The sequence below is a fragment of the Anguilla rostrata genome, chromosome 6 (genome assembly GCF_018555375.3).
Source record: "Anguilla rostrata isolate EN2019 chromosome 6, ASM1855537v3, whole genome shotgun sequence".
In the NCBI taxonomy this organism is placed as follows: domain Eukaryota; kingdom Metazoa; phylum Chordata; class Actinopteri; order Anguilliformes; family Anguillidae; genus Anguilla; species Anguilla rostrata.
The window spans coordinates 51,828,460-51,851,936 of NC_057938.1; the positions used below are offsets into that span (position 1 = coordinate 51,828,460).

General features: G+C 47.3%; 2 protein-coding genes across 4 annotated transcripts in view; one reads left to right on the forward strand and one right to left on the reverse strand.

The window, feature by feature from the left end:
* Positions 1-6,102, reverse strand: part of sesn1 (sestrin 1) — a 50,158-nt gene extending 44,056 nt beyond the window's left edge. The window contains exons 1-2 of the mRNA XM_064340445.1: positions 6,003-6,102; positions 4,542-5,689 (exon numbers count right to left, since the gene is read on the reverse strand). Of these exons, the coding sequence (XP_064196515.1) occupies positions 4,542-4,811 (270 nt within the window). The 5' untranslated portion in view covers positions 4,812-5,689; positions 6,003-6,102. The remainder of the gene's footprint in view (positions 1-4,541; positions 5,690-6,002) is intronic.
* Positions 6,103-7,685: 1,583 nt separating this feature from the next.
* On the forward strand, positions 7,686-13,644 carry cep57l1 (centrosomal protein 57, like 1). Of its 3 annotated transcripts, none has more exons than XM_064340447.1 (11): positions 7,686-7,845; positions 8,538-8,715; positions 9,016-9,195; positions 9,356-9,477; positions 9,596-9,712; positions 10,099-10,176; positions 10,454-10,546; positions 11,177-11,248; positions 11,593-11,822; positions 12,412-12,556; positions 12,976-13,644. In XM_064340447.1, the coding sequence occupies exons 1-11, from the start codon at positions 7,825-7,827 to the stop codon at positions 13,240-13,242; spliced, it is 1,503 nt and encodes a 500-aa protein (XP_064196517.1). In that variant the 5' UTR covers positions 7,686-7,824; the 3' UTR covers positions 13,243-13,644. The 3 variants fall into 3 exon arrangements, with proteins under 3 accessions (XP_064196517.1, XP_064196518.1, XP_064196519.1); XM_064340448.1 differs by having other exon boundaries at positions 12,982-13,644; XM_064340449.1 differs by having other exon boundaries at positions 9,028-9,195.
* The last annotated feature ends 9,833 nt before the right edge of the window (positions 13,645-23,477 follow it).

Below are 23,477 nucleotides of genomic sequence, written 5' to 3' on the forward strand. Positions count from 1 at the left end.
CACACATCCGTGTCTAGTTAAGGACAACACATTTTGTGTTACTTTCAACACGGTCTGTGCTAAAAAAGTCTCCCTTTGTATATTTGCATCACGAAAGTAGTAGGCTAACTTCGACATAAAACCTGCTGAAAGCAACACAAAAGTAGTAACACAAAAAGTGTGTTGGATATTAAACACATCCCTTTTCGAGATGTCCATCCATTTACGCACTGCTAAGATGGTAAACTCTCTCATCTTACCACAAGGGCATGAAAACATGACATCACACACAGGCCAGGAGGGACAGCCTCAGAATGCTAGCGCTCCACTAACACTGCTAACACACTTAACCCCCCCCTCCCCCCCTCCCCCCCCTCCCCTCCCCTCCCCTCCCTCCCCTCCCCTCCCCCCCCTCCCCTCCCGGCTCTGACGTTCCGCCCCCTGCGTGTTCTATCTCAGCGGATAGCGGGGCCTGCGCTTTTACGCCGTTTGTTTGTTTGTTTTTTTTAAAGATAGCGCCGATTGCGTCTGCCCTCCAGAGACCGGCGCGCGGCCGCGGTCAGGTTCGGCCGCCGGAGCCGCTGACGGGAGTCGCCGCGTGCGAGCGAGCGAGCGAGAAGACGAGCGGCGGAGAGCGGCATTAGAGACGCGCGGCCTGCGTACGCACTTCCTCGGCACGGGAGCCTGCGCAATTCAGGAGCGCTTTCGACGTGAGTTTCGAGCGAGAGGACGTCGGCCCTCGAGAGCCGCCAAACGGAGCCGCCGCCGTTTTGGCCCGAGCGAATCGTGGAGCCGCAGGCCGCCGAGGTGCTCCTGACCGGCCGGCCTGGACGCACGCCGGCCTTCGGGCCTGCCGGTACATCAATGATCCTGCGGGACACAGCGAACCCGAGATAGCAAAGCCACAGAGCTCAGCAAATACTACCCAGAAGAACCAGCCCAACTGACACTTTCACAATCACAAAAGCCAGTGGACGGATACGGAAATTAAGTGGAGCGCTCTCTGGGTTTTACGACTCTGCTTTCCAGGGAGAGTGAAGGTCAAGCCGCTTTAATATCCCCCCCGACGACAGACGTCATCGCCGCGGCCACGACGGCACCGCGCGTGCGGGCGATAATCCGCTCGGCGAGATTCGCCAGCGACCGAGATCCGCGATTGGGCCGACTCCCAGCCTCCCAACTCGCAGGACTTACGTCAAGGCCGAGAGAAACATTCGACAGCGGGGGAAAAAAAAGAAAAAAAAAAAGGTTTGAGAGAAGGATTGCACTGAGCACCGTGTCATAGACGCTACACGTCAATCAAAGAGGAGACGGCTGACGGAAAACACATTCCACACATTAAAAAGAAAAAAAATAAACTGACAGGACAAAGGGGGTCATTCTAAAAGAACCATCAGTTCAGTCCCCACGGCAACGGCTGACTTTGGAGACTTTTTAACACATTGACCGTAAAACAGTACGCATTCCTGCCCCGAACGCTCCTCTACAGCACAGCTCAAATCAGTGCGTTCTGAACAAACACGCTCCGACTGTACAGGACCCCTCAGAGAGATTGCACGGGACCACAGTATCAGGTACAGATTGGCCCCCGCTGTGTTTTTGTACCGCTACCCGATGAAAGTTCGCAAAGGCATTTGGGACCCAGGATCAACTGCTGACCCAAAGAGGAATGTCACCCTCCACATTATCATGTCTTTGCTTATTAACCTACCTCTTTCTTTGTGTTGGATGTAAAAAAAAATATATATATATACCAGCTGCCAACATACTACTGTGATGGGCTCTGCAATAATGAATAATTCACATCTAATTGATTGGTTTCAGGGGTGCACAAGCACACACACTTTCAAATAAAGAAACATGGAACACAAGTGCTACATTTGGTCTTGTCTAACAGTGCCATAAATAAGCCAGTGCGGTATTTAGGCTAATGGTAAGAGATCCCCACTGTAACTATGCACTGCCTAGAAACGCCCAGCCTACCCAGACTGCACAGGAAAACACAGACTGCACAGGCAAACACAGTACTGCACAGGCAAACACAGTACTGCACAGGCAAATACAGTACCGCACAGACAAACACAGTACAGCACAGGCAAACACAGACTGCACAGGCAAACACAGACTCAGCTGGTCCTGGAGATGACTTCATCCGTGAAAACAAAAAAAGGAAGCCCCAAATAAAGCGGACTTCTTTCTCTCCTCAATGTCTCAACCTTTCGCTGAACAGCCAACGGTCAACAGATGTGACTCCCAGAGAAGCATTGCGATACAAATAAAAGTTTTAAAAATACAACATTAAAAAGTCTATGAATAATTTTCATCAGTCTGAAACTGACCTAGTTTTTTTTTTTTTTTCTCCTCTAAGCTCTGACTGGACTGGGCTGGTCTGTGGAGAAGTGCATTGTGGGATTGCGGAGGAGGTCTCCGGTAACTCTATGCGTGCCACACATTATGAGATTCCGCCATCCGTACGAACTGCATATAGGTCATGGAACAGACACCTAGAATGTGCCGTTAATATACAGAACACGGAGGGAGGGAGGGAGGGAGGAGGGAGGAGGGAGGAGGGAGGAGGGAGGTTGCGGGTGGGTGCTGTGTGTTGTGCGGCTGAACCATATGCTATGCTAAATCTCCATCAGCATCCATCCACACATCCACAAGCAATGAACTGAATGGCATGGCAAATGTTAGGCTAGGTATCATAGGTTGTTTACAAAATCCAGTCACAGCACATCACCTGATGTTGCACAGAATTTATGGGGTTCAGTGGCAAATTTTTTTTTTAAAAGCAGCCCCTTTTTCAGTGCACATCCGACCTCATTTCATCAAGCTCCAGCCGCAGATCGCATAATCCACGGGACAGAAGCGCAGTCTGCAGAATTTTTTGGGTACCGATACAGTAAGCAAGAGAGACGCAAAAAACAATGAACAAACAGGTCAGTCCCTTCTCTGCAGAGAGTCTCTGTTAGCCCGGGTTACAAAAACAACCGTGATTTAATGCACATCGTCACACGCAGAGCGCTGTCCTGTATCCTGAAACCCTGATACCCCTATCAGACATTTACAAATTGCAATGCACGCTAAAATGTTCCACACTAAATTAATACCAATAATAACATAACAACAATAATAATAAATCTGACGGAAGCAGAGAAATGACTGCTCCAAAGACTTCAGACTGCCTTACTGGTAAACAGTCTGTTGTGTTCCATTTCAGCTGCAGGTCAAGGATGAGAATGGTCAGCATGCGGGTAATGAATCGCACATGAGTGTTTATTAGCAAAGGAGCTCGCAAGACAACACGCCAAAGATTCTGACCGGCCTACAAAAATAAATAAATAAATAAATAAATAAATAAATAAAAACCCTCCCTGAATATGCAGAGCACCAAACGGAGGACAAACCCACTGGTTCATTCCAGCCAAGCCGAAGCTCACAGCCACAGCTGCCAGGTTCACATTGCATATACAGCGTGTGTGTGTGTGTGTCTGTGTGGGGGAGAGGGGGCGTGTACCCTGGATATATTCAGTATGACTAGACAGGAACATCTCAGCTGACATTGAACAAAATCCAAACAACAGAGAAGCGGAAAGCGAACTGCGCGTTAATACGGATTTGACGTTCGGCCAGTAACACTCGCCTGTTTTTTCACTGGCTGAGAGACCCACAGCCTGCAGTTATGAGTCTGAAAGATAAAAGGATCTGACGGCGGTGCTCAATGTCAGGATATGAGAATGCGAGAGTGCGCATTTATATCAAGATAAAGCCGTTATGACAGTCGCGGCACACGCGCACATGTACGCACACCCACACGCACCACAACCCATGTCCATAGGGAGCTTTGCAGAAGACAGAAGAGGCATATTAGAGATGATTCTAACGGGCTGTCTGTAGTGATCCTCTGAACTAGGTCCTTGTGTAAAAGGGCGAGCGATCTCCGTCAGATCTGACGCAGAAATACACTATGGTTCACAATTATGACTGCTGGCAAAAAAAAAAAAAAAAAAAAACTCTACAGCGGCTGAGCATCATCTGCGAATGCCAGCTGGTGACTAGCATGCCCTCTGTTTACAGCAAGTGAAGCTGTAGAGACACCCAAATAAATTAATCATTGTGCCTGACACCCTTAATATAGGGCAGCATGGCTGTTTCTTTTTTTTTCATTTAAAATGATCTTGTTGCCAAATGTGACACAGAAGTTTCTGAAAATGGTGAGAGGAATTAACTCAGTTTTCTCCAAGAGAGACTTTGTTGTAGGATACACAACACAATATTACACAAATCTCTACTATTGTTTTGTCATAGTGCCATTTGTGTTACCAAACGTTAAACTAACATGTACATTTCCCATCTTTATTGAATAAACAGGTAAAACTCGCACTCTGTATGTACCTTGTTCCTTCGCCCACTTTACCGTTATTTCACGAACAAAATAAAAACAGCAACACTGTTTTTCAAACACATGAAAATGCCATGCACAATAAGGACATGACGCGCGCGTGTTGATGCTCTATCAGACCGCATCCCTATGCATCTCAACGGTGTTTTTGTTCTCCTACCTGGACGTTCTGCAGCACCCAGGCGCATTTCTCTCTGACGTCAGCGTAGGGACATCTCTTGGACAACATCAGCAGACGGGCCAGCACGGCGTTCAGCTCAAACTGAGAGACGGCCGCGGAGGCGGGAGGCGAGGATACCTCTCCGATTGGCCCTATGTTTTCGACGCACCTCATCACTTCTTGCCTTATTGTTTCCATCGCCAGATCTCGGGAGTTTTCGTCTTTGCTGGCCAATGCGCCCCACCGCTCCGCAGGATCAATAACATCCATCCTGCTTGCGATCTGTCAGCCAAGCTAACAAAAACTAACGCTGTTTTTCTTCACAGTTTCTCAGCGATCACAGCACTAACTTTACTATTTAAATAGTATTCGTTTTTTTGCTGGTCGACATCAAATCGTGTGCAGATGGATGCAAATCTTAGCAAATATCTCAACGTTTCGAATGTTTTAGATGTTCTGTCACTGCTATCGGGTTACATAAGTCGCTTGCTAACAGTAATAATACACACAGCAAAAGAGACTAGGTACAGCATCCAGCTATCTTCCAAGACAATCACGCTAACTTTAACAGTCTATCTCGAACATTAATATTTCCCACATTAGCTAACTTACTAAGCTAGTCGGCTAGTTCACTGGACTTGCTCCATAGGCTATCGAGTAAAAGGCATTCGGCCAAAATTGTCCGCCTTCTGTAAACGTTAACTGGCTATCGATAGCAAGGAATTTGCAATAACGGACATATCTTAAAACTTCCAAGACTATGACCGGGGAGTAATCAGGATTGAAACCACCTACTATTAATTCCACTTCTTCAATTACAGTGTTGATAAATGATGAACCAAATTATTTGAAATAAAAAAAATACACAAGAGTTCGACTATTCAAGAAAATTCGGTAATAACCAAACATAGTAGAATGAATATTCCTGCAAAATCAATGTTTGCCATATCAGTGCATTAACAAGCTAGAATACTTGTCTGGCTGGTTGATATGTCGTGTATAACGTCAGATAGCTTGCTATAACGGCCGACAACTAACGATTAATTTGCTGCAGCTAACGCTGTAGTAGACTATAACAGAACTAACGTTCGCTAATATAGTCGATATGTTTTGCACTTTGCATGATAGGCTTGCTTCAACACGTTTTCCTGTGGAGAAAAACAAATGATTTGCATGTGAATGCAGATACATAAAAGAAACCACACACAATTTAATCATGCAACAAAATAAATATATTTACGTTAGCTATCATTTCATCCAATTTTAACAATTAGAGTCAGAAAGATATGGTTTAGACTACCAACTTTATTTAGTCGCAAACAAACTCTGAGACAAGCTAAGAAGGTTAACGTTAGCACATTTGCTAACTGTATGCGCTGTTTTCATTAGTGAACATCGCCAAAACTTTCACTACAAAGCAGGCACAAGCATTATTCAATCAATATTAGCTAATCCACTCACCTCTGCTTTTCACCACGAACTCATTGGCAGCGCCTATTCGCTTTACCTTCTACACTGGCAGTGTGCAGTCGTTCAGAATGAGCGTGGTGCACGAGATTGGTGTCGGATCGACAGTTTCATTTGTCCAATACCGCTTCAGAGAATGCATCGTAGGCGGGCGTTTTGTGCCACTGAACCAATTAGCGCTGTAAAGGGCGTTGCGTTTTTCTCGGTCAGGGTTAAAGTGAACGCTGGGACTTAGGGTTTATTTGGTCAACAGTATCCGTAAGATGAAACGATACAAAGCGTTTCTTAAAACTACAGCTCACTAAAAAATGTAAGCTCGTCCGCTATGGAGACCCTCCTTTAACTTGTTTATCTGGAAAGCTGAAGTTTTCTGCAAGGGTACACGCCCCCCACCGTTTCACGTTTATCAATCTTTTGTTTCATTCTTTTCTTATAAATGCTGTAAAATGGTGATTGAGAAGTGGCATTGTTTCAAAACAGCTAGACAACAGCTTCAGAAACAAGCATCACTACATTATGCAACCATAAACGTAGGCTACCGAAATGTATAGAATTATGTTATGATGTTACACTCACGAATGAAACCGCAACAAACTCCTTGGAAATGTTATGCTGCATTATATTTCACGTTTTTTTTTATTATGTAAGAGAATGCTTCCCGATCAGCAGCTGGCCTATGCATACTTAATGTAACGTTATGTAACGTTATTGTACATTGCATATTACTACGGAAAAGCTTACATGCACATGCGTGTTGCGTACCTGGGCTTTGGGATACACTATTCTTGAGGTTCAGTGCGTTATATCGTTGGTATGATCATGCTGGAGAACGTAAATGGAGAGAGTGTATGTGCATTTCTTTATACCACATGACATTAGAATTTCCACAACTGAGCTATCCTTGGTGTCATGCAAAATTGCAAAATTTATGCGATTAACTGCAGGGCATGAAGGTGAGATAAATTATGCCACAGCATTTATTTTATTTATTTATTTTTTACATTTATTATGGTGATTTCGATTGATAGTATCTTGTTTTCTTGCTACTGACACGTCTTCATTCAGTTACTTTCATTTCTGAAGCATGCGCCCATCAAATATGACCATGTGAGGCCCAGATGGTTCATAATCAGACTTTATGGGTAGTTGATCTACTTTCAGTGTTAAGTAATTGATAGTTTCTACATCTACACTTTCGAAGTAGTTTCCCCAGCACTGTGGGTTTTACATTGGAAAATCCTTGTGTGCTGACTATGTGGACCCGATTTGTGCAATGATGGGCACTGGCCATGGGCTCATAATGGACATTTGAACTGGAACCCATGTGGTGTAGCTAGCGAATGCTTGCTCTCTAAGATGTGGTACTTGAAATGCTTGCTACAGTAGTTCACTTAGATTATTAATGCTAGCTACATAATAGGACCCCTGTATTTGTTCACCATGTCCTTGATTTCTACTTGTAACTTAACCTTATATATAGGTTATGTATTTTCTATATGTTTGCAGCTCAACATGCCAATGGTACATTTTTTGAAGTCATTTTGGGACCGAGGATCATGTTATTTTCAAAGCTTTCTGTAATTTTGGCGAAATAATAACAGTGATAATAAACAAAATAAGAGTGCCGCACCGTATTACTTTTATTTTGAATTTGTCCTTCCTTTTTCGTCACCGGAAGTCGGTTCCTTGTCGCTGAACTTCAAGAGCGGCAGCAGAAGAGGGAAATTTGAACGTCGTTGTGCCCTGTTTGGATCTGTATGTACAGCTAAATTAGCCAGCTAGAGGACTGCAAATTAGCAGATCTCCTAAAATTGCCATGGAACCACTCCAGGATCAAGTAAGTGCTTTCTTGAAGTTATACAGCTATCAACTCTTGTTTTACTGAGTTGTCTGGTTAATCGATAGCTAGCTAGCTAGACTAAATTCATTTTTTTAGTTATCTAGCTAGCCGGCTAAATTTGTTGACTCCGACAGATGGCTTCAGGTATTTACCTAACCATAGCTTGATGTGTAGCTACCATCATCGAGGCAGCATGTTTAATGTTGATATCACTGGCCAGTGTTACCAACTTATTGGATGGTTAGCTTATAAACAAGTTCGGAAGTAAACAAAGATTGTTAGACAGTAGGATGTACTAGTTAGCAAGCTAATAATTTATAAATACGAGCTATACAAAGAAAGTAACGTCAGCTTGTTTTCCATAGTTTGAGAGCTGATAAAAGTTAGCTAGCGAATTACTTTCCCAGCTGATACTAATGATGTTTAACGTTACCGTCATAAATACTGTGAATCCAAAACAAGGGTTTCCTTGGTTTCTCCTTGATTAGCATTTTTCTATCATTTTCATAGTTTTTACGAATTGTACACTTTTTATTGTAATCAACGTTTACAACAAATGTTCATCTTGTTCATTGACCAGCTAACTTAGACTAGTTAGCTAGCTATTGCTGCTTATGAGATGATGCGCTAGCTAATTTAAATGTATGCTTAAATGTATGCCCTCGCTGCGTTACTATCCACTCTCTCAGAACGTCAGTGTAGGATCCCCCTTTAAAAACAGTTACTTTGGAAGTTTCCATCTCCCTCCGGAGAGAATGTCACCTTCAATTGTCAAGGATGTCCCAGCGGCCCCCGTGACAAACAACGTGAACCTGCAGGAATTCAACATACATATGTATCGGGCATCACCTGACGCTGGTAGCAAAGGTGAGACTGATCAGCCTCAATGCAACCGGAAACCATTCCCACTAGTGCAAAGTGTCTTTGGGAACAAGTAGCTAATTTATTGATCCCAGGCTAGCACTGTGATGTATTTAATGATTCCAAAATGTATACACAAATATTCACAGAATGTGTATGGTTTTGAAATTAACCCAAGAATGTTCAGAGTGCATGTTCTGAGTGCACATTGCAAAAATATATAAATAAATAAATTCGAATGAGTACAGGGATTCGTTCCTGGATTGTCTGGGTGGAATGACCATGAATGCGACGGTTATGTGACAGCGGTGATTGCAGCCCTGAAGACTCTACAGGAGAAGATGCGTCGGCTGGAGCTGGAGCGAGTCCAGGCCGAGAGGAACGTCAATCAGTTGTGCCGGCTCGCGGACAGGGACGCCGGAAGAACCGCCCAGCGAGAACCGGGAGGGCGGGACGCCGGCGGAAGGGAAGGCAGGCCGCACCAAGGTAACGCGGAACCTTCCGCTGCTCTGCAGAACGCGGGCTGCGGATTGTTCGTTTTTTTCCCCCCCGGTTCTGCGTTAATGAGAGGTGCTGTTCCGTGCACCCGCGTGCACACGGCTCTGAGGAGTTAGCGGCCTGTGTTGTTGTGTCTGCTTTCCTGTAGAGCTGGCTGTGCAGCTGCAGTCTGCGGAGGCCCGTTGCTCGCTCCTGGAGAAGCAGCTGGACTACATGAGGAAGATGGTGGAGAAAGCGGAGCAGGACAGAAATGCCGTCGTTCAGAAGCAGGTGCCGTCCGCTGACCATGCGCTTCACAGCACGGTCATCACAGGGTTACCTCAGAACCTAATTTTCCGCAGGGTGTAATTTCAGTCTGTTGTCTGCCTTTTCTCCCCTCTCCTTGCAGGAGTCTCTTCATAAGGACAGCCGGAAGGACCAAACGGAAGTTGAGGTCCAGCTGCAGAAGCTGGAGATGCTTGAGAGAGAGTGTCTGAAGTTGAGCAGCACCCAGTCTGTGGCAGAGGTAGAGAAGATGTTCACTCAGTGGTGAAATCAGTCGGTTATCATGCTTTCTGTGTCTTTTCAAAGAAAAAGAAAAGTACTCCAAATGTACTTTTTAATGATCTTTTGTATGTATGCCAGTTTGAATCATTTTGAAGAGTGTGGATTGTTTAAAATTCAGTTCTGACATTCCTACAGAGTGATTCTCGTCTCCCAGCAACGTCCAAACGTGGTGTGTTAATAGGAATTTGCAATGCTAAATGTGGTTCTTTCACTCGCCGAGGGACTAGTGTCCTGTGTAGGAGTAAATGTAAAAGCTGTCATATGCTACTGTTAGAATATGATGAGGGAGGCTGACACTCTGTTGGCTGTGCTTGTTCATATTATCGCTATTACTTCTGCTTTCAGAGGAAGATTGAGCTTCTGGAACAGAAGCTTCAGCGGGAGGAGCACGAGCGAAAGCTCGTGCAGGAGAAGGCGGCTGAGGTAAGCTTTCACCCAGGTAATGGTGTACACTGTCAGTGTGTACCACACACACACACACACACAAACTACCTCTGTGAGATTCTCAGCTGTTTGAAATTTAAGCAAGTTTTTAAGAGTTTAATGCATTTTTGTAAAATTGTGTGTGGAATGTTTTTGCCCTTTTTTCCCCCTCCACTCCAACTGTTTTCCATTCAGTTATGAGAATTCAAATGTACATGATAAAATGCATCATTGTTATTGTTCATTTTAATCTCTTGTTCCTCATTCTGGACTCAAGCTACAAAGAAGCCTGGAAAAGAACCACGCTCTGTATTCCTCCGTTTCTGCTGGGGTCAAACCGAAAAGAAAAACAAAGAAGCCCCTTCCAAGGGTAAGGCCTGAAGTGCTAACCATTCCTCCTGTAGTGATGTTGGATTACTTAGTTAATTTAAGATGAGATGTGAGAAATGAGTTCCTGCTTTTCCTTAGCTCTTTCCCCCCCAGTCAGAAGAGTATTTTATTGTATGACCAGTAGGTGGCACTGCACTTCTCCAGTTTCATCGCCGCAGTTACAAACTCTGTGCGTGACAGCTTGCTTTTAAACCGCAGCTAAATTGCAAGATGTTCATGCCTAGGAAACCTCACATTTGTGGGTCAAGAATAAACATAGTTTCAGTTTATTTACTTTAAAAACTTTGAGTAGTTTGTACAGTTAAAATAGACCTGTGATCCTAGTTGAACAGAATTCTCATGTTTAAATACCCACAAGCCGGAGACGGTGTGGCACAGTCCATTGGGTCCGACTCTCAATTCGGTCCATACAGAAGCACCCCCCAATCTGGTCCATACATCCCCCAATGCCCAGCCATGGCACTTCCCCTGTGTCTGAAACTGCTTCTTTCCTTCTGTCCCAATAGCCTGGAAAAAAATGCTAAACTGGAGGAAGGCTAAAAATAAATGGATGAATAACACACACAGCCTTGAATGCGGGGTTTATAACGAGTGCTTTTTTATTTGTCAGAAAACGGCTGCGGTCGCTCCACTTCCTCACCCCTTCCCCAAGGCCAAGCAGATGCCCTTCGTAGCTGGAACAGTACGTAAAGCCACGTTTAAAACGGTGTGGTGTTCCTTGTCCCGACAGTCCAAGGATGAGTGTTTGAAGCGTCATCGTCGGTGGCGCGGGGCTGCCCTGTTGCGTTTCTTCCCCCCTCTGTGTGATCTGTACTGTTATCTTGAGGCTTTGCTTGCTGTGCTGCCAGTGCTAGGTGCATGCCGGTATGTACTGTACTGTACTGTCCTGTCCTGTCCTGTCTCTGTTTCCTGTTGTTCTGGCGATACGCGGTTGATACCGCCACCGTCGTCATTGGCGCTATTGCATCGTTAAACGGCGGCTCTGTTGTGTTTTTTTTTTTTTGTCTTTCTCCCCCGTCCCGCCAGTCCACCGGGCCCAGTCACTCGGTGAGCGCCAACGTGCAAAGCGTCCTGCACATGCTGAAGCACCACCACCACCCCCACCTCTGCGACCGCGCCCACCCCCTCCGCCGGTCCGGTTCGGAGACCCGCGGGGGCCCCCGAAGGGCCCCGTCCGGCAGCAAGGGGGCCCCCGTCCTGGGCAACCTCTCCGAGGTTCTGCTGGCGCTGCAGGACGAGCTGGGACAGATGAGTTTGTAAGCGCCCCTGCCGTCACACTCCCCGCCCCCGCACCCCCCACCCCCTTTAACTGTCACGGGACATGGTAGCCGGCCTGTGTGGGTCATCGTGGTGTAAAGGTCGAAAGGGGCCTCTGCAGACACGCTGCACGGGTTCCTCTCATGCAGGAAAGGGATGGAAGCCGAAGCAGAGCTGCAAGCTGATTTACCGGTTCTGGATTCCTCTGTCCCGATTCCTCTGTTTCAAATGCTGATTTTCCTTCTAACGGTGCACTAAAAAAATGAATGTGCTGTGAAATGAATGTGCTGTGCTTATCTGCTAGAAATTTGTCTCTCACTGACTTCTAGTAACATTCTTTGAGAATAGTCATTCAGTGTAGGCCTTAGGCCTCTGTCTCTGCATTCAGTATATGCCCTGTTGCTTTATTGGGTCTTGCTTGAATAGAGAAATCAAGTCTTTACAATTATAATTAAACAAGATTGCCATCAGTGGATTTTTTTTTGTTGCTGCTATTGTTTTGGAACCAGGAAGAGAAGCATTACTTTATATGTTTGTGCTTGTGTGTGCACACGCGTGTGCACGTGCACGTTCGCGCTGCCGTTGCAGTGAGCACCAGGAGCTGGCGCAGCAGATCGAGGACACGCAGAAGCGGGGTTTGAGGGAGGACCTGGAGCGGGAGCTGGACTGCCTGGTGAAGCGCATGGAGGAGAAGGGAGCTCAGATCTCCCAGCTGAAGAAGCACCAGCTAGCGGTGAGTCCCACGGGGGGCACACACTCTGTCCTGCAGGGGAGTCCCAGGTACCCACAAGTGAGATGGCTCTGGGGTTTATTCGGGTACTCCAGGGGTGCATTTTACACTGCCGCTCTCTTTATTTCTCCATTCACTACGTCCCTTTAACAGCACTGATGCGTTGTACACTAACACACTTGCACACGCACAAATGCACACACACGCACAAACACACACGCGTCATGGCAAACTAGACCCAAAAAAGAGGTAGATCACCCAAAACCGCCGTGGTAGCATCTCATGACGAGGCGGCACCCTGCAACACCGTTATCGACCCATAATGCATCTGCACAAAAAGTCAGGAGCCCCACATGCGTTATGCCTGCGTTTGCCTGCATCGGGGCAGCTGTGCACAGAACCGCTCTGGCTCCACTGGGCAGGTGCAGAAGCTGAAGCTGAAGCGGAGGTCCGGGGCCCCGAAGCCGAGGGCCGCCAGCGCCGACGGCCGGATCGGGCCCCCCGGGGGCGGGGCCACGTCCTCGCGGCCCGCCTCCCCGGCGCCCAGAACCACCACCCCCCGGCGCCCCCGGGGGGGCAAAGGAGGCAGCGGGGGTTGCCAGGGCAACCGGAGCGAGCGGCCGCAGCTGAAGGGGCCGGTGAGGCTCCAGACCAATCTGCAGAAAGATGACATCATATGTGAGACTTAGAGGCTGTTCCGGGATTAGCCCCGCCCACCCACCCCCTCTTCCTCCACCCCACTCTGCCACGGCAACAGAGGCGGGGGGGGGCTGTTTGCCACTGTTCCGGAGTGCTGTTCCTGTGTGGGGCCAACATCAATAATGGAGTTTGGTAATTGAATTTTTTAGCTTCCTCGTCCTGCGCTGCGAATGCACCTCGCTGCTCAGGAAAGACGGGCGGATTAAAGCCTTGCGATTTTATTCTGAGCCATTCTGGACGTTTCCATTTGAGCTCCGTAAGAACGCCAGGAATGTGTCGTTGTTTTTATTTTATCCATCCTTCACAATTACGGGTGTATTTTTACATGTATGGCAGAGTTTTATTCATGTGCATGTTAATAATTAATAAAAAGTCCTATTTAAAAATATAAATGTTGTCCTGAAGTGATTAGCATAGTGTAAGTGGTCACATAGTGCAGACATTTGCCATTGACTTATTTGCACATAGTATAATTGAATTGAACATGGCTGAATAAGTAAAATTTTTAAAGCAATTTCTCTCCACTAGACATAGTAACTGAGTTGTACGACTGTAAATTAAGTTTCACCGTTAAAGATCCAGGTGCTTTATTTTAGAGGAAATGGTAGTGATTTATCTTTCCTTGGGGTGTATCATTTCACCTGGCTGGGATTTCAGACTGGGCAAAATTATGCAGTTGAAGCTATTTGACCACTGACTGGCAGGGATGGATATAAAATTATATAATTTTTTTATTATATTTAAACAATCTTGATTCAATCTTGAAAACATTCTGCTTGGAAACAACTGCTTTTGAAATGGGTCCCTTATGATATAAATAGTATTTATTACCGTATAAATATTTTTGCTATCCAGTAGATGGCGCTGTGTAGTCCAACACGATATGTTGATCAAAGAAAAACAACCTCTTTTCCAAATGTCTCAGTGGTTGTAGCCTACTCGTGTTTGTATGTATACATGTAGTATAGCAAAAATAAACACGATACCTGAGCTTGGTCATATACATTTTGTTTGGGAAGCTGCCCCTTGCTAAATCAATGATTTATTGATTTTCCAGTGTCAAAAGTTTAATCCCAATAAACGTATGCTCATTGAACAATCTTTAAACATAAGTCATTTATGAAATGGTGCACATTTATTGCCCAGGGGTCATTTGAAAAAAGAGACATTTGTCTCAATTGGACTCACGCGGATAAATAAAGAATATATGAGATTTTTCCGTAATTTAGCTTCCCAATGGCGAGGGCACTCGACGATTACGCTTTTGTTGCGTGGTGAAGTTGACTTGAGCCGGTGGGAGCGATGTGAAAGGGGACGGTTGAGGTTGAAAAGACAGAACCCCCCGCCAAGCAGAGGGTTAGGCGCAGAAATGTCTTGATCCAAAGCAAACATACGTGGACAAAAATATCCCCATCGCAAATACTTGAAGGAGAAGGAGGACGTCTGAGAACAGCGCGTCTGCTCGTTGGCCTATAGGAAAGATGTGCAGGCTGCAGTGGGATTTTGGAATCAAATTGCTTTTGTTTTTGAAATCAGAAGTTGTGAGTATTCAGACGAATCTGTTTTCACCAACCCGTCATTGTGCCAATTACGTTACGCCCCCCCCCCCCAAGGAAAGTTTATGATGTTTCTGTGTTATAGTCTGTTGTTTGAGGACACCAGATAAAGTAATGTCGGTATGTCCAAAGGTCTGTGGATCATTACTGCTGTAAAGCCGATTTACCGGATGCATGGAATTCCCGTATGTGGAGAAGCATTTTTTCTGTGCTGGGCTAAGACTAGGATTGCATGTGGCTGAAGCTTTTTTTCTGTGAATCCTGTCTTATCTATGATAATTTTATTATTTTGTCAGCACTCTCCAGAGGAACTCACAGTTCTGGAATGGACTTCCTGTACATGACTAACCCTGTTGGTCGATTTAACGTCTCTGCTAAACGTTACAACACATTAGGCAATCCATTTGAGGTGCAAATCACAAAATTTAAATCCACCATCCAAAAACCCCAGGACATAACGCAACAACAAAGTATCTTTGCCGGAGCAATGCCGGGCTATTTCGATCATAATCTGCATTAGTGTGCGGTATTTTAGTATGCTGTGTGTCAGTTGCTACTAGAGTGCTGCTGTTTCTGTCCTGTCGCTATGTTACGGTCCTGACATGCGTAGCCTTTGATGGGAGAGACAGGGAGACATATGTCACCCCAAATATTTTCATATGACTAGCCAGCATGCTTTTGAGACTTGACATTTGATTTGAGACTAGGTGGTCCTGCAGTGTGTCACCTCCAAACTTGAAACAAAACCTACGCTTATGAGTTCTGCCAGGTTGTCACAGGGAATATATTCACTGTGGTGCATTGCTGGAATGTTCAAGCATTACTGAAATGTTTTTTTTTTTTTTTGCTAGGCTGCAGCAAGTCTGTAAGGATGGTGTCCCTAAACATAGATCTGCCCTTTCTTCATTCCAGAAATGAAGACTTTGGTTAACTATTGCACCCAAGTTCGTTTCATATTATACTCCCTGGGTTTTAGTCTCTCTCATAAAGTAAGCCTGCCCAACACTGCTATTTGCCACAGTCACAACGTTTGATTTCCCCGTGTCTGCCAAATTCTGTATCCTGTATGATTCAGTATGATTCACATTATGAACCTCGAGCTTCTGCCAGCAACAGCAATAATTTATAACTCCTGAATTGTCATGAGACCACATATCAGATATCGCCCCGAAACGGCCATCCCCTGTACTAAATTTAGCTCGTGCTAAATATATGTCCTGTACTGTTATGCAACCTGACTGGCGAATGCCGTCTGATTCAAATGTGCACAAACAAAAAAACAGTTACCTGAAAACGTCCGCCCCCGTTTTTTCTTTGCTGTAAGCGTTTGCACCACCCACGCGCCAGAGCTCTGTTTGGCTTTCTGAGGCCGTGCTTTTGAGGAATAACAGCCCCGCCTGTCAGAATGTAGGCCTAATGCTTTTCAGTTCCTGCCCTACCTGTTACATTACATTACATCTATTTGGCAGACGCTTTTATCCAAAGCGACGTACAATAAGTGCACTCCCCCCCCACCCCACCTACCACCCACCTGCTTCATTTTGGCCACCCATGCATTTCAGGCCCACACCCAGGCCACCATGGGGGGGAAGCCGCTGGAGGGGGCGACCCTGGAGAAGGGGCTGTTTTTGCGGGCGTGGGAGAAATGCCACACCATGGCTCCGTCTGAGGCCTCCAGGCAGCGGTCGATCCTGGGAGGATGCGGACTCCACCTTTTGCGCATGCAAAACCAGCACCGCTGCGGAAAAGGCCTTGTGAAACCTTCACGGCCGCGGCTGCGAGCCCTGAACTGCTTCTCCGGGGGGAAAATTTTTAGGGTTTCGTCCTATTGGGTCAAGGGCAAGTTGTCGCAAGTCAAAACGGTCGTTAGGTCTGTTGTCGGTTACGTCCTAGTCCTGAAAAAACGAGCCTTCTCTCCCTTATTTTGCTGGGATTGAGGGGTGAATCTCGACCCTGTGGCCATTCATTTGATTGCAGCTTTGTCCACCTCTGGCTCTAGTGGTGCTTGCTGACCGTGTTAAATATATTTTTTCATTTATTTTTTAAGTCGCTTTGGCAAAAAAGTTGTGACCCCTGGAAAAAAAAAAAAAAACATGGAGCCAGTCGCCACATCGTTAAAAATCCTCGGCTGACGGCTGGTCACAGAAGGACAAAGAGCGAGAACCCCAGATAGATAACGTCCCTCTTTATCTCTGTATTGTTTTCCCTTTCTCGGTTATCTTTGGCACAGTAGCAGCATGCAACAGCCAGGCAGGATTAATCACCTGCCTCTGGACCATGTCCGCCATGTTTTGTTTTGGTTTCTGTGCCATTCTCTGAGCCATAGGTTCATTAGGGCTGCAGAAAGAAGAGAAGCTTCAACGCTTAGACCTTCTTCTAAACCGCTGGTTCTCAAATGCAGTCCAGGGCCACCCCCCCGTGTGCATGCTGGCAGGCCACATTATTTCAGCAATAGCTAGCCATGCCATGCAAAATAATCCCTCAAAACATGAAAAGCACCTAATTAAGAAAAATTAACAGCCTGGTAAAATTCTGGGATTACGATTGTGGTTGGAGCGAAAACCAGAATGCACAGGGAGGCCCCAGAACTCAGTTTGAGGACCTGTGCTTTAAACTGCCATCGCCCATCTGCTGATCAGAGTGTTGATTAATTTGGTCTTAAAGCACCAAGTAGAATGCTCTCTTCCTCTGCTACCTGCACATCTGCTGTAATCGCAAGTCCTCCACAGGCTGAACTCGTGCTCTCTCATGAAACCAGGAAGTGTGTAGTGGAGGTTCGCCTCTTGCCCGCAGTCACGAATCCGTAGTTTTGTGGATTAACCTTGACCAGTTTCATAAGGCCTGTCCTCCAATATGAGTGGGTCGTGTAAAGCAGCGATCAATGTCTCCCTTGTTTTTTTTATGGGAAGCCTTTAGCCAATCGTTGTCAACGGGCAGGCTCGCATTCCTCATGCACTCTCCAGCCGTGTAAACACCGCCGTTTCCTGTGCCGCGGGATTAGGCTGAGAAGGTCAATGGGGAGCGGGGGGGTGGGGGTGGGGGTGGGGGGTGGGAGGGGGGGAGTTGAGAAGGGGGCCTGGCGATTCGTTTCTGGAATTTTGTCGAAAAGGATGTTTTGACACAGCCGCCCCATCATTTGTTGATTTGTATATTTTTTTAAAAAACCAGGAAAATGTGAAACGTAAGTGGTGGGTGAGCTTTGTTATTTTATTATATTTGTTATTTTGTGAGGAATGCGGGATTGCTGGCAGAGCTGATGTAACGCCCCAAGGACACGGGAATGATATGTGCTCACGCTGACTTGCTTTCTGCACCTCATTTTTCTAAGGCCCGCCTGCTCTCACTTTCTCTCTCTCTTTCTCTCTCTCGCTCTCTGGCATGGACATTCATTTGCAAACTTACTTCTCTGATTGGTTCATCACGGCACACAAATCTCTGAACGAGTGAGGATTTTTTAAAAAAGGCTCAGGGAAAGCTGCAGGTATTGAACCTTCCCCTCTTACAGCCAGGTGCCCAAATCCCACACTCCTCTCCCCGCTGCCCATGTCCCTGTAAGCCCTGCCCCCAGGGTCAGGCCTCAGTCTCCCGACTCCCGCGCGCGTTAAGGGGATAAATTTATGGCACGGACCGCACCGCTGGATTTCCAGGCCATCTCGACTCGCCCACTGCATGCTGGGATACGTCGAAACGAGAGGAAGGGCAACGGGTATTACAGGGAGCTCAGCCATGAATCTCCATTGCGCTGCTCGCTGACCTGCCCCACACGAGCGGGAAATTACCGAACACAGCGTACAGACACACAGTATGCAGTTTAATCAGAACCGCGTAATAAGGGGACGGGCAGCCTGTAGCTTGTATCACTGTGTGTCCAGCTTGCAGTTGTGGCTCCCATTTGTTTACGACTTTGCACGTGCGTTCGCCCCGTGTGCACTCACACGGTTATTAAGAGAGAGAATTCAAAAGAGATACCCCACCGCTGAGGCCTGCAATCGTGAGGGGTCTGACCGTCCGTAATTAAAGTGATATTTTAAATTACCCACCCCCCGCCCCCCCCCGGCGCATATTCGCCAGCGTGCATCGGTGCAGCGTGAGCCTGTCAATGACGCAGGGACGACTTGTGACACCTCCCCGCAAAAATGCGTAACTGACACACTGATGGTACCCTCTCGTTTCAGGAGCGGGGGGCGCGCACACAGTGTCAGGAGTTCCGGGAGTCAACGCGGGAAAAAAGTCATCGGTCCCCCCCCCCCCCCAGTTTGCCACCCCGCTTTGGGGAAACGGACTCCGCGGGTGCGAAGACGCTCCCTAAATTTGTGACTCATTCCCCGCTCCTCGCCTGACAGCAGTGAAGCGCGTATCTCTGGACTTCTTAATTCCACTTTATCTACCATTGAAATTTAACATTAGAGTAAAACAAAAAAAAAAAAAAGGTCATGTGATGTCACCGGACTGCACGATCCCGACTCGGCTCACCTTGACTGTTTGGTTCCGTACCTGAGGAACCCAGGCGGTCGTGGGTTCTCCGTCCCGCGTTGGCGAGCGCCAGAACGCTCTGAATCCCCGGCTTTGTCTCCGAGCGTAACCGGATTACGGCGGCCGCGGCGGCCGCTGGAAAGAAAAAATCTAATTATTCTGGCCGAACCTGAGCGCTCTCACCGCGCACTGACGCAAAAAACAAAGGCGGGCAGTGTTCTGGCAGAGAGGGTCCTCGTGCGCGGTACTGCGCGGTGGAGACGTTCTGTGCCCGCGGTGTCCTGTCCTGCGGGGGACGGACTGTTCGCCGCGGAACGGGTCATTACCTGCTTCAGTGTCGCTCGACCGGAAAACCTTCAAAACCCCACCTCACCCACTCCGGCGAACCTCGGGGGTCACTGCAGGACAGTGTGAACCACAACAAAGAAAACCTGCGTGCACCTCTGCTCCACTGCAATAGGCTCGGAGGGAGAATGATTGCGGTTAGCGTATCTAATTGCTGAACATTGACCTGCCCCATAGCCTAGCCTAATTACATTAAATTACGTCACAAGAGAACCTCCCTGCCCTTTTATTTAGTCTCTATAGGGGGGGAAAAAATCTGATGAAAACACTGACCTACCAGTTACTTGGCTAATTCGCATTAGACCGTGAATAAATGCCCTGGAATATAAAAAGCATCAGAGAATGAGATTTGTGTGTGTGTGTATTAGTGTGTGTGTGATTGTGTGTGTGTGTATGTGAGCGTGTGTGTGATTGTGTGTGTGTGTGTGTGTTCTGGCCTCAGCCAGTGTGAGAACGAGTACTGTACGTATCTCACTTGGAATGCAAAGTGACTAAATGTTACTGGCAAGTCTACTTGGTACATGGTGTCTTTGGGTGTCAGCAAAGAAGCAGTCTCAGAGGCGGACAACAAAAAAGAAAAAAAGTCGCCATGTCAGTGCTTAAAGGGCACAAAAACAGCCCGTGCGCACTGCTTAGCTTCCTCTCTAACATGCAGACGGGTGATTATTGTCGTTATCGTCTCAAAAATGTGCACCGTCAGCGCTGTCAGCAGGACGTGGCGTGACCCGGGGTCGCGCACACTTCCTGCTCGTCGGACGAGAATGGGGCCTCGCCTCCAACAAACCGCCGTAGAAGTTCCTTTTAAACGCAGTTACTGATGGCTCCGTTTGTTCGTTTGTTTGTTCGTTCGTTCGTTCGCTCGTTCACTCGCTCGCTCCGTTCGTTCGTTCGTTCGTTCGCGCAAATACAGGTGGAGCGAGGGAGGGAGGGAGGAGGGAAGCAAATCTGCAAACAGAGCTCAACCCCGGCCTTTTTACTGCGCTGAGCGGTGGTTGTGTCGACTGCGAACCCTCAGCTAATGAATCGGGGGCAGGAGAAATCCAATTACAGCTTCCGCTTTAATATCCCGTCTCGGGTGCAATAAGTAGAGAGAGAAAGAGAGAGCATTGTTTCCCGTAATCCCCCGCTCTGCCCGTCCAAGACGAAATCGTAAATCGCTGGACAACCGGCAATAAAGCCGCCGTTTTTGCCCCGGCAACCTTGAGCCGCGGTTATTTTTAGACAGGTGTCCTGTTCCCGTTGCCGTGTGTCAGTGTGATGATAACATGCCGAAAGTCAGTCTGGCAAGTTTTCGAACTTTCGATCACTGCCCTACCTCTCTCGTCGGTTCGTCTGTGTTCCTCGGCTCCAGTTGGGGGATCATTCTGACATTTTTAGCTGAAAAAGGGGGGCTTTAAAATAGCACCACAACCTGAAGGAGAATCTGAGGTGGAGAAAAACATGAACAAATCTTACTAGCCACCGAATGTGCTAGTTTGGCTAAGAGAGCGACGGGATAGTTCTCTGAATGTTGCCTGCAGCATGCACAATGTGTATAGTATGATCTGACCTGGGCCCTGTTTCAGGAAGCAGAATTACTCAGCTGGATAACTGTGCCAAGTAAAACCCGGAACAGCTCTTTTTCCTTCAGTCCATGTTCCAGATTCGGGAGGGTTCCGGGTTTTACTCAGTGCAGTTATCCAGCTAACTCAGTAAGCCTGCTTCATGAAACAGGGGCCTAGTTGGGTACAAAGCAATGGGTTGTGTTTGCAGTGTGTGTTTGGGAGGTCACATACCTACATGTGTACACACACACCTTTATGTACGTGCAAGCAATTGTGTGTGCCTGTACATATGTAGTTATATGACCTCACAACCACACACACCTGTTCACACATGCACAGCACACACTTACAGTATATGCAAATACAGACAGGTGCATGCACACACACTCACTGAAATGCACCAGTGTGCACAGATGCAGACAGGTACACACACACACACACAAAATTGTTTGCTATTCAGGGACTCATCGACCTACACAGCATCTTTTTTTTCCTCTCTGTTCCGTCGACAGCGTTAATCTCGTTTTCCTGAACATGTAATTTGTTTGCTGGCCTCTGTTTTGGGGAAAAAGCGCTCCCTCCCGCGGCTCGTGACAGATATCTCCACCGAAAGGTCGCCCTGATGATAGGTATGGTAATTAGTGGACAATAAATCTGGCGCTGTGTCCCCGGTAGAGACCTGGTGGCAATCGAGTGGCACACAGGTCTGGAAGTCTGCAACACGCTGCACTACCCTGTCCAAAAGGGCAAAGGCTATCCAATCAGCTCACTTCATGCAAAGTGTAAACTACTACTGCAAACACCCAGTTTTAAAGACAACGTGACAAAATTGATCGATTGACCCATGAACCCGCACCCTAAGCCGGTCAGAGGAGGACAGGCTCCCCCCTGGATCCGGTTTCTTACTATTTGTCAGCATAGGGCACTGGTTCCCAACCCTGTTCCTGGAGATCTGCCGTCCTGCAAGTTTTCACTCTAACCCTAATTTGGCACACCCGATTCTACTTATTAGCAGCTCAGTGTGGTCTCTACCTCTTGAATGAGGTGTGCTTTGTTAGGGTTGGAGCGAGAACATACGTGATAGTAGATCTCCAGGAACAGAAACCACTGACCTAGGGAGCTTTTCCACTTGCCACCGTCTCCCCAGGGTTGCGTTTGTGGGGGGGGGTCTATAGTTTGGGGTCTGCTGTGATGCATATTTTGACAAGCCATTTTTGTAAAAATGCACCATACAAATTGATTTGAGTTGTGTGCAAAAGCTTCGTGGAGCATGTTCATGTTCGGCTCCAGCGACTTGACTCTTACAGTTAGCATTAGCGTCTCAGTGACATGTGATGCAGCCGCTGTGGCTGAACTCGGCAGGCATGAGATGTGTCCGCACGCTCAGCCTTGGGAGACGCGCGGAAGCAGGCAGGCAGGTGGCTGAACGGTGACTCAGCACACACACACACACACACACACACACACACGCACAGTCCCTGCCTGGGGAGGGCAGGGTTCCCCGCGAAAGCTTACATAACGTCCCGTAGATACGCAGCCTTAAGGAGAACAGCGATAACATCTGTTGGTCGTAAAAAAACATAATATATTACAAATAAGGCCTCTCTCTCTCTCTGCAAAGGCACAGTGAACTCTGTCCCACTTTGCGGCTTGTTTTCGACTTGTTTTCTCCGTTAGAAGAGAAGTGAGTGGTTGCCCGTAAGGGAGGCACTGAATTCTGGGTACAGAAGCTGACCGCTCCAGCACTGGTTTGAATCTCGCCGGGTCATTTTGCCCAGTTGTACCTGCGATGGGTCAAAAATGGCGCCGTCCTGCAAGCGTGCTGCCGTGCCTGGTTCACAACAAACCGGGCTGGGGGGGAGAGCTGGCACTGCCGGCGTCGGAGGAAGCCAGCGCCAGTCTCAAACCTCCAGTGCTGCAGTGGATGTCATGGATGAGAAAGAGTCCTACTGGCGGGGAGGGGGAGGACGAAACAAATAAAAGCAGGGAAAGTGTGTGGGTAAACTGACACCGAGAAGCAGAGGGTTGTCAGAGGTGGCTATAACAGCTCGAGCTGTTAAGGGCGCGTCCTGCACTCCCCCTGGATTAAAGATAAGAGGCCTGCTCCTGCGAGAATGCAGTCTGGAGACTCTGTCTTCAGCGTCTGGTGGATGGCAAACCAAGTTAAAGCACTCAGGCCTGATGCAGTCCCATGGTTCTTAATCATTTCAATGGTGCATGCTGTAACTGTGCAACAGCCCTTACAGAAATGGAATATACTAAAATAGTCTTTGAGGTACTGCAGCCAAGACACTGCAACACATTGCA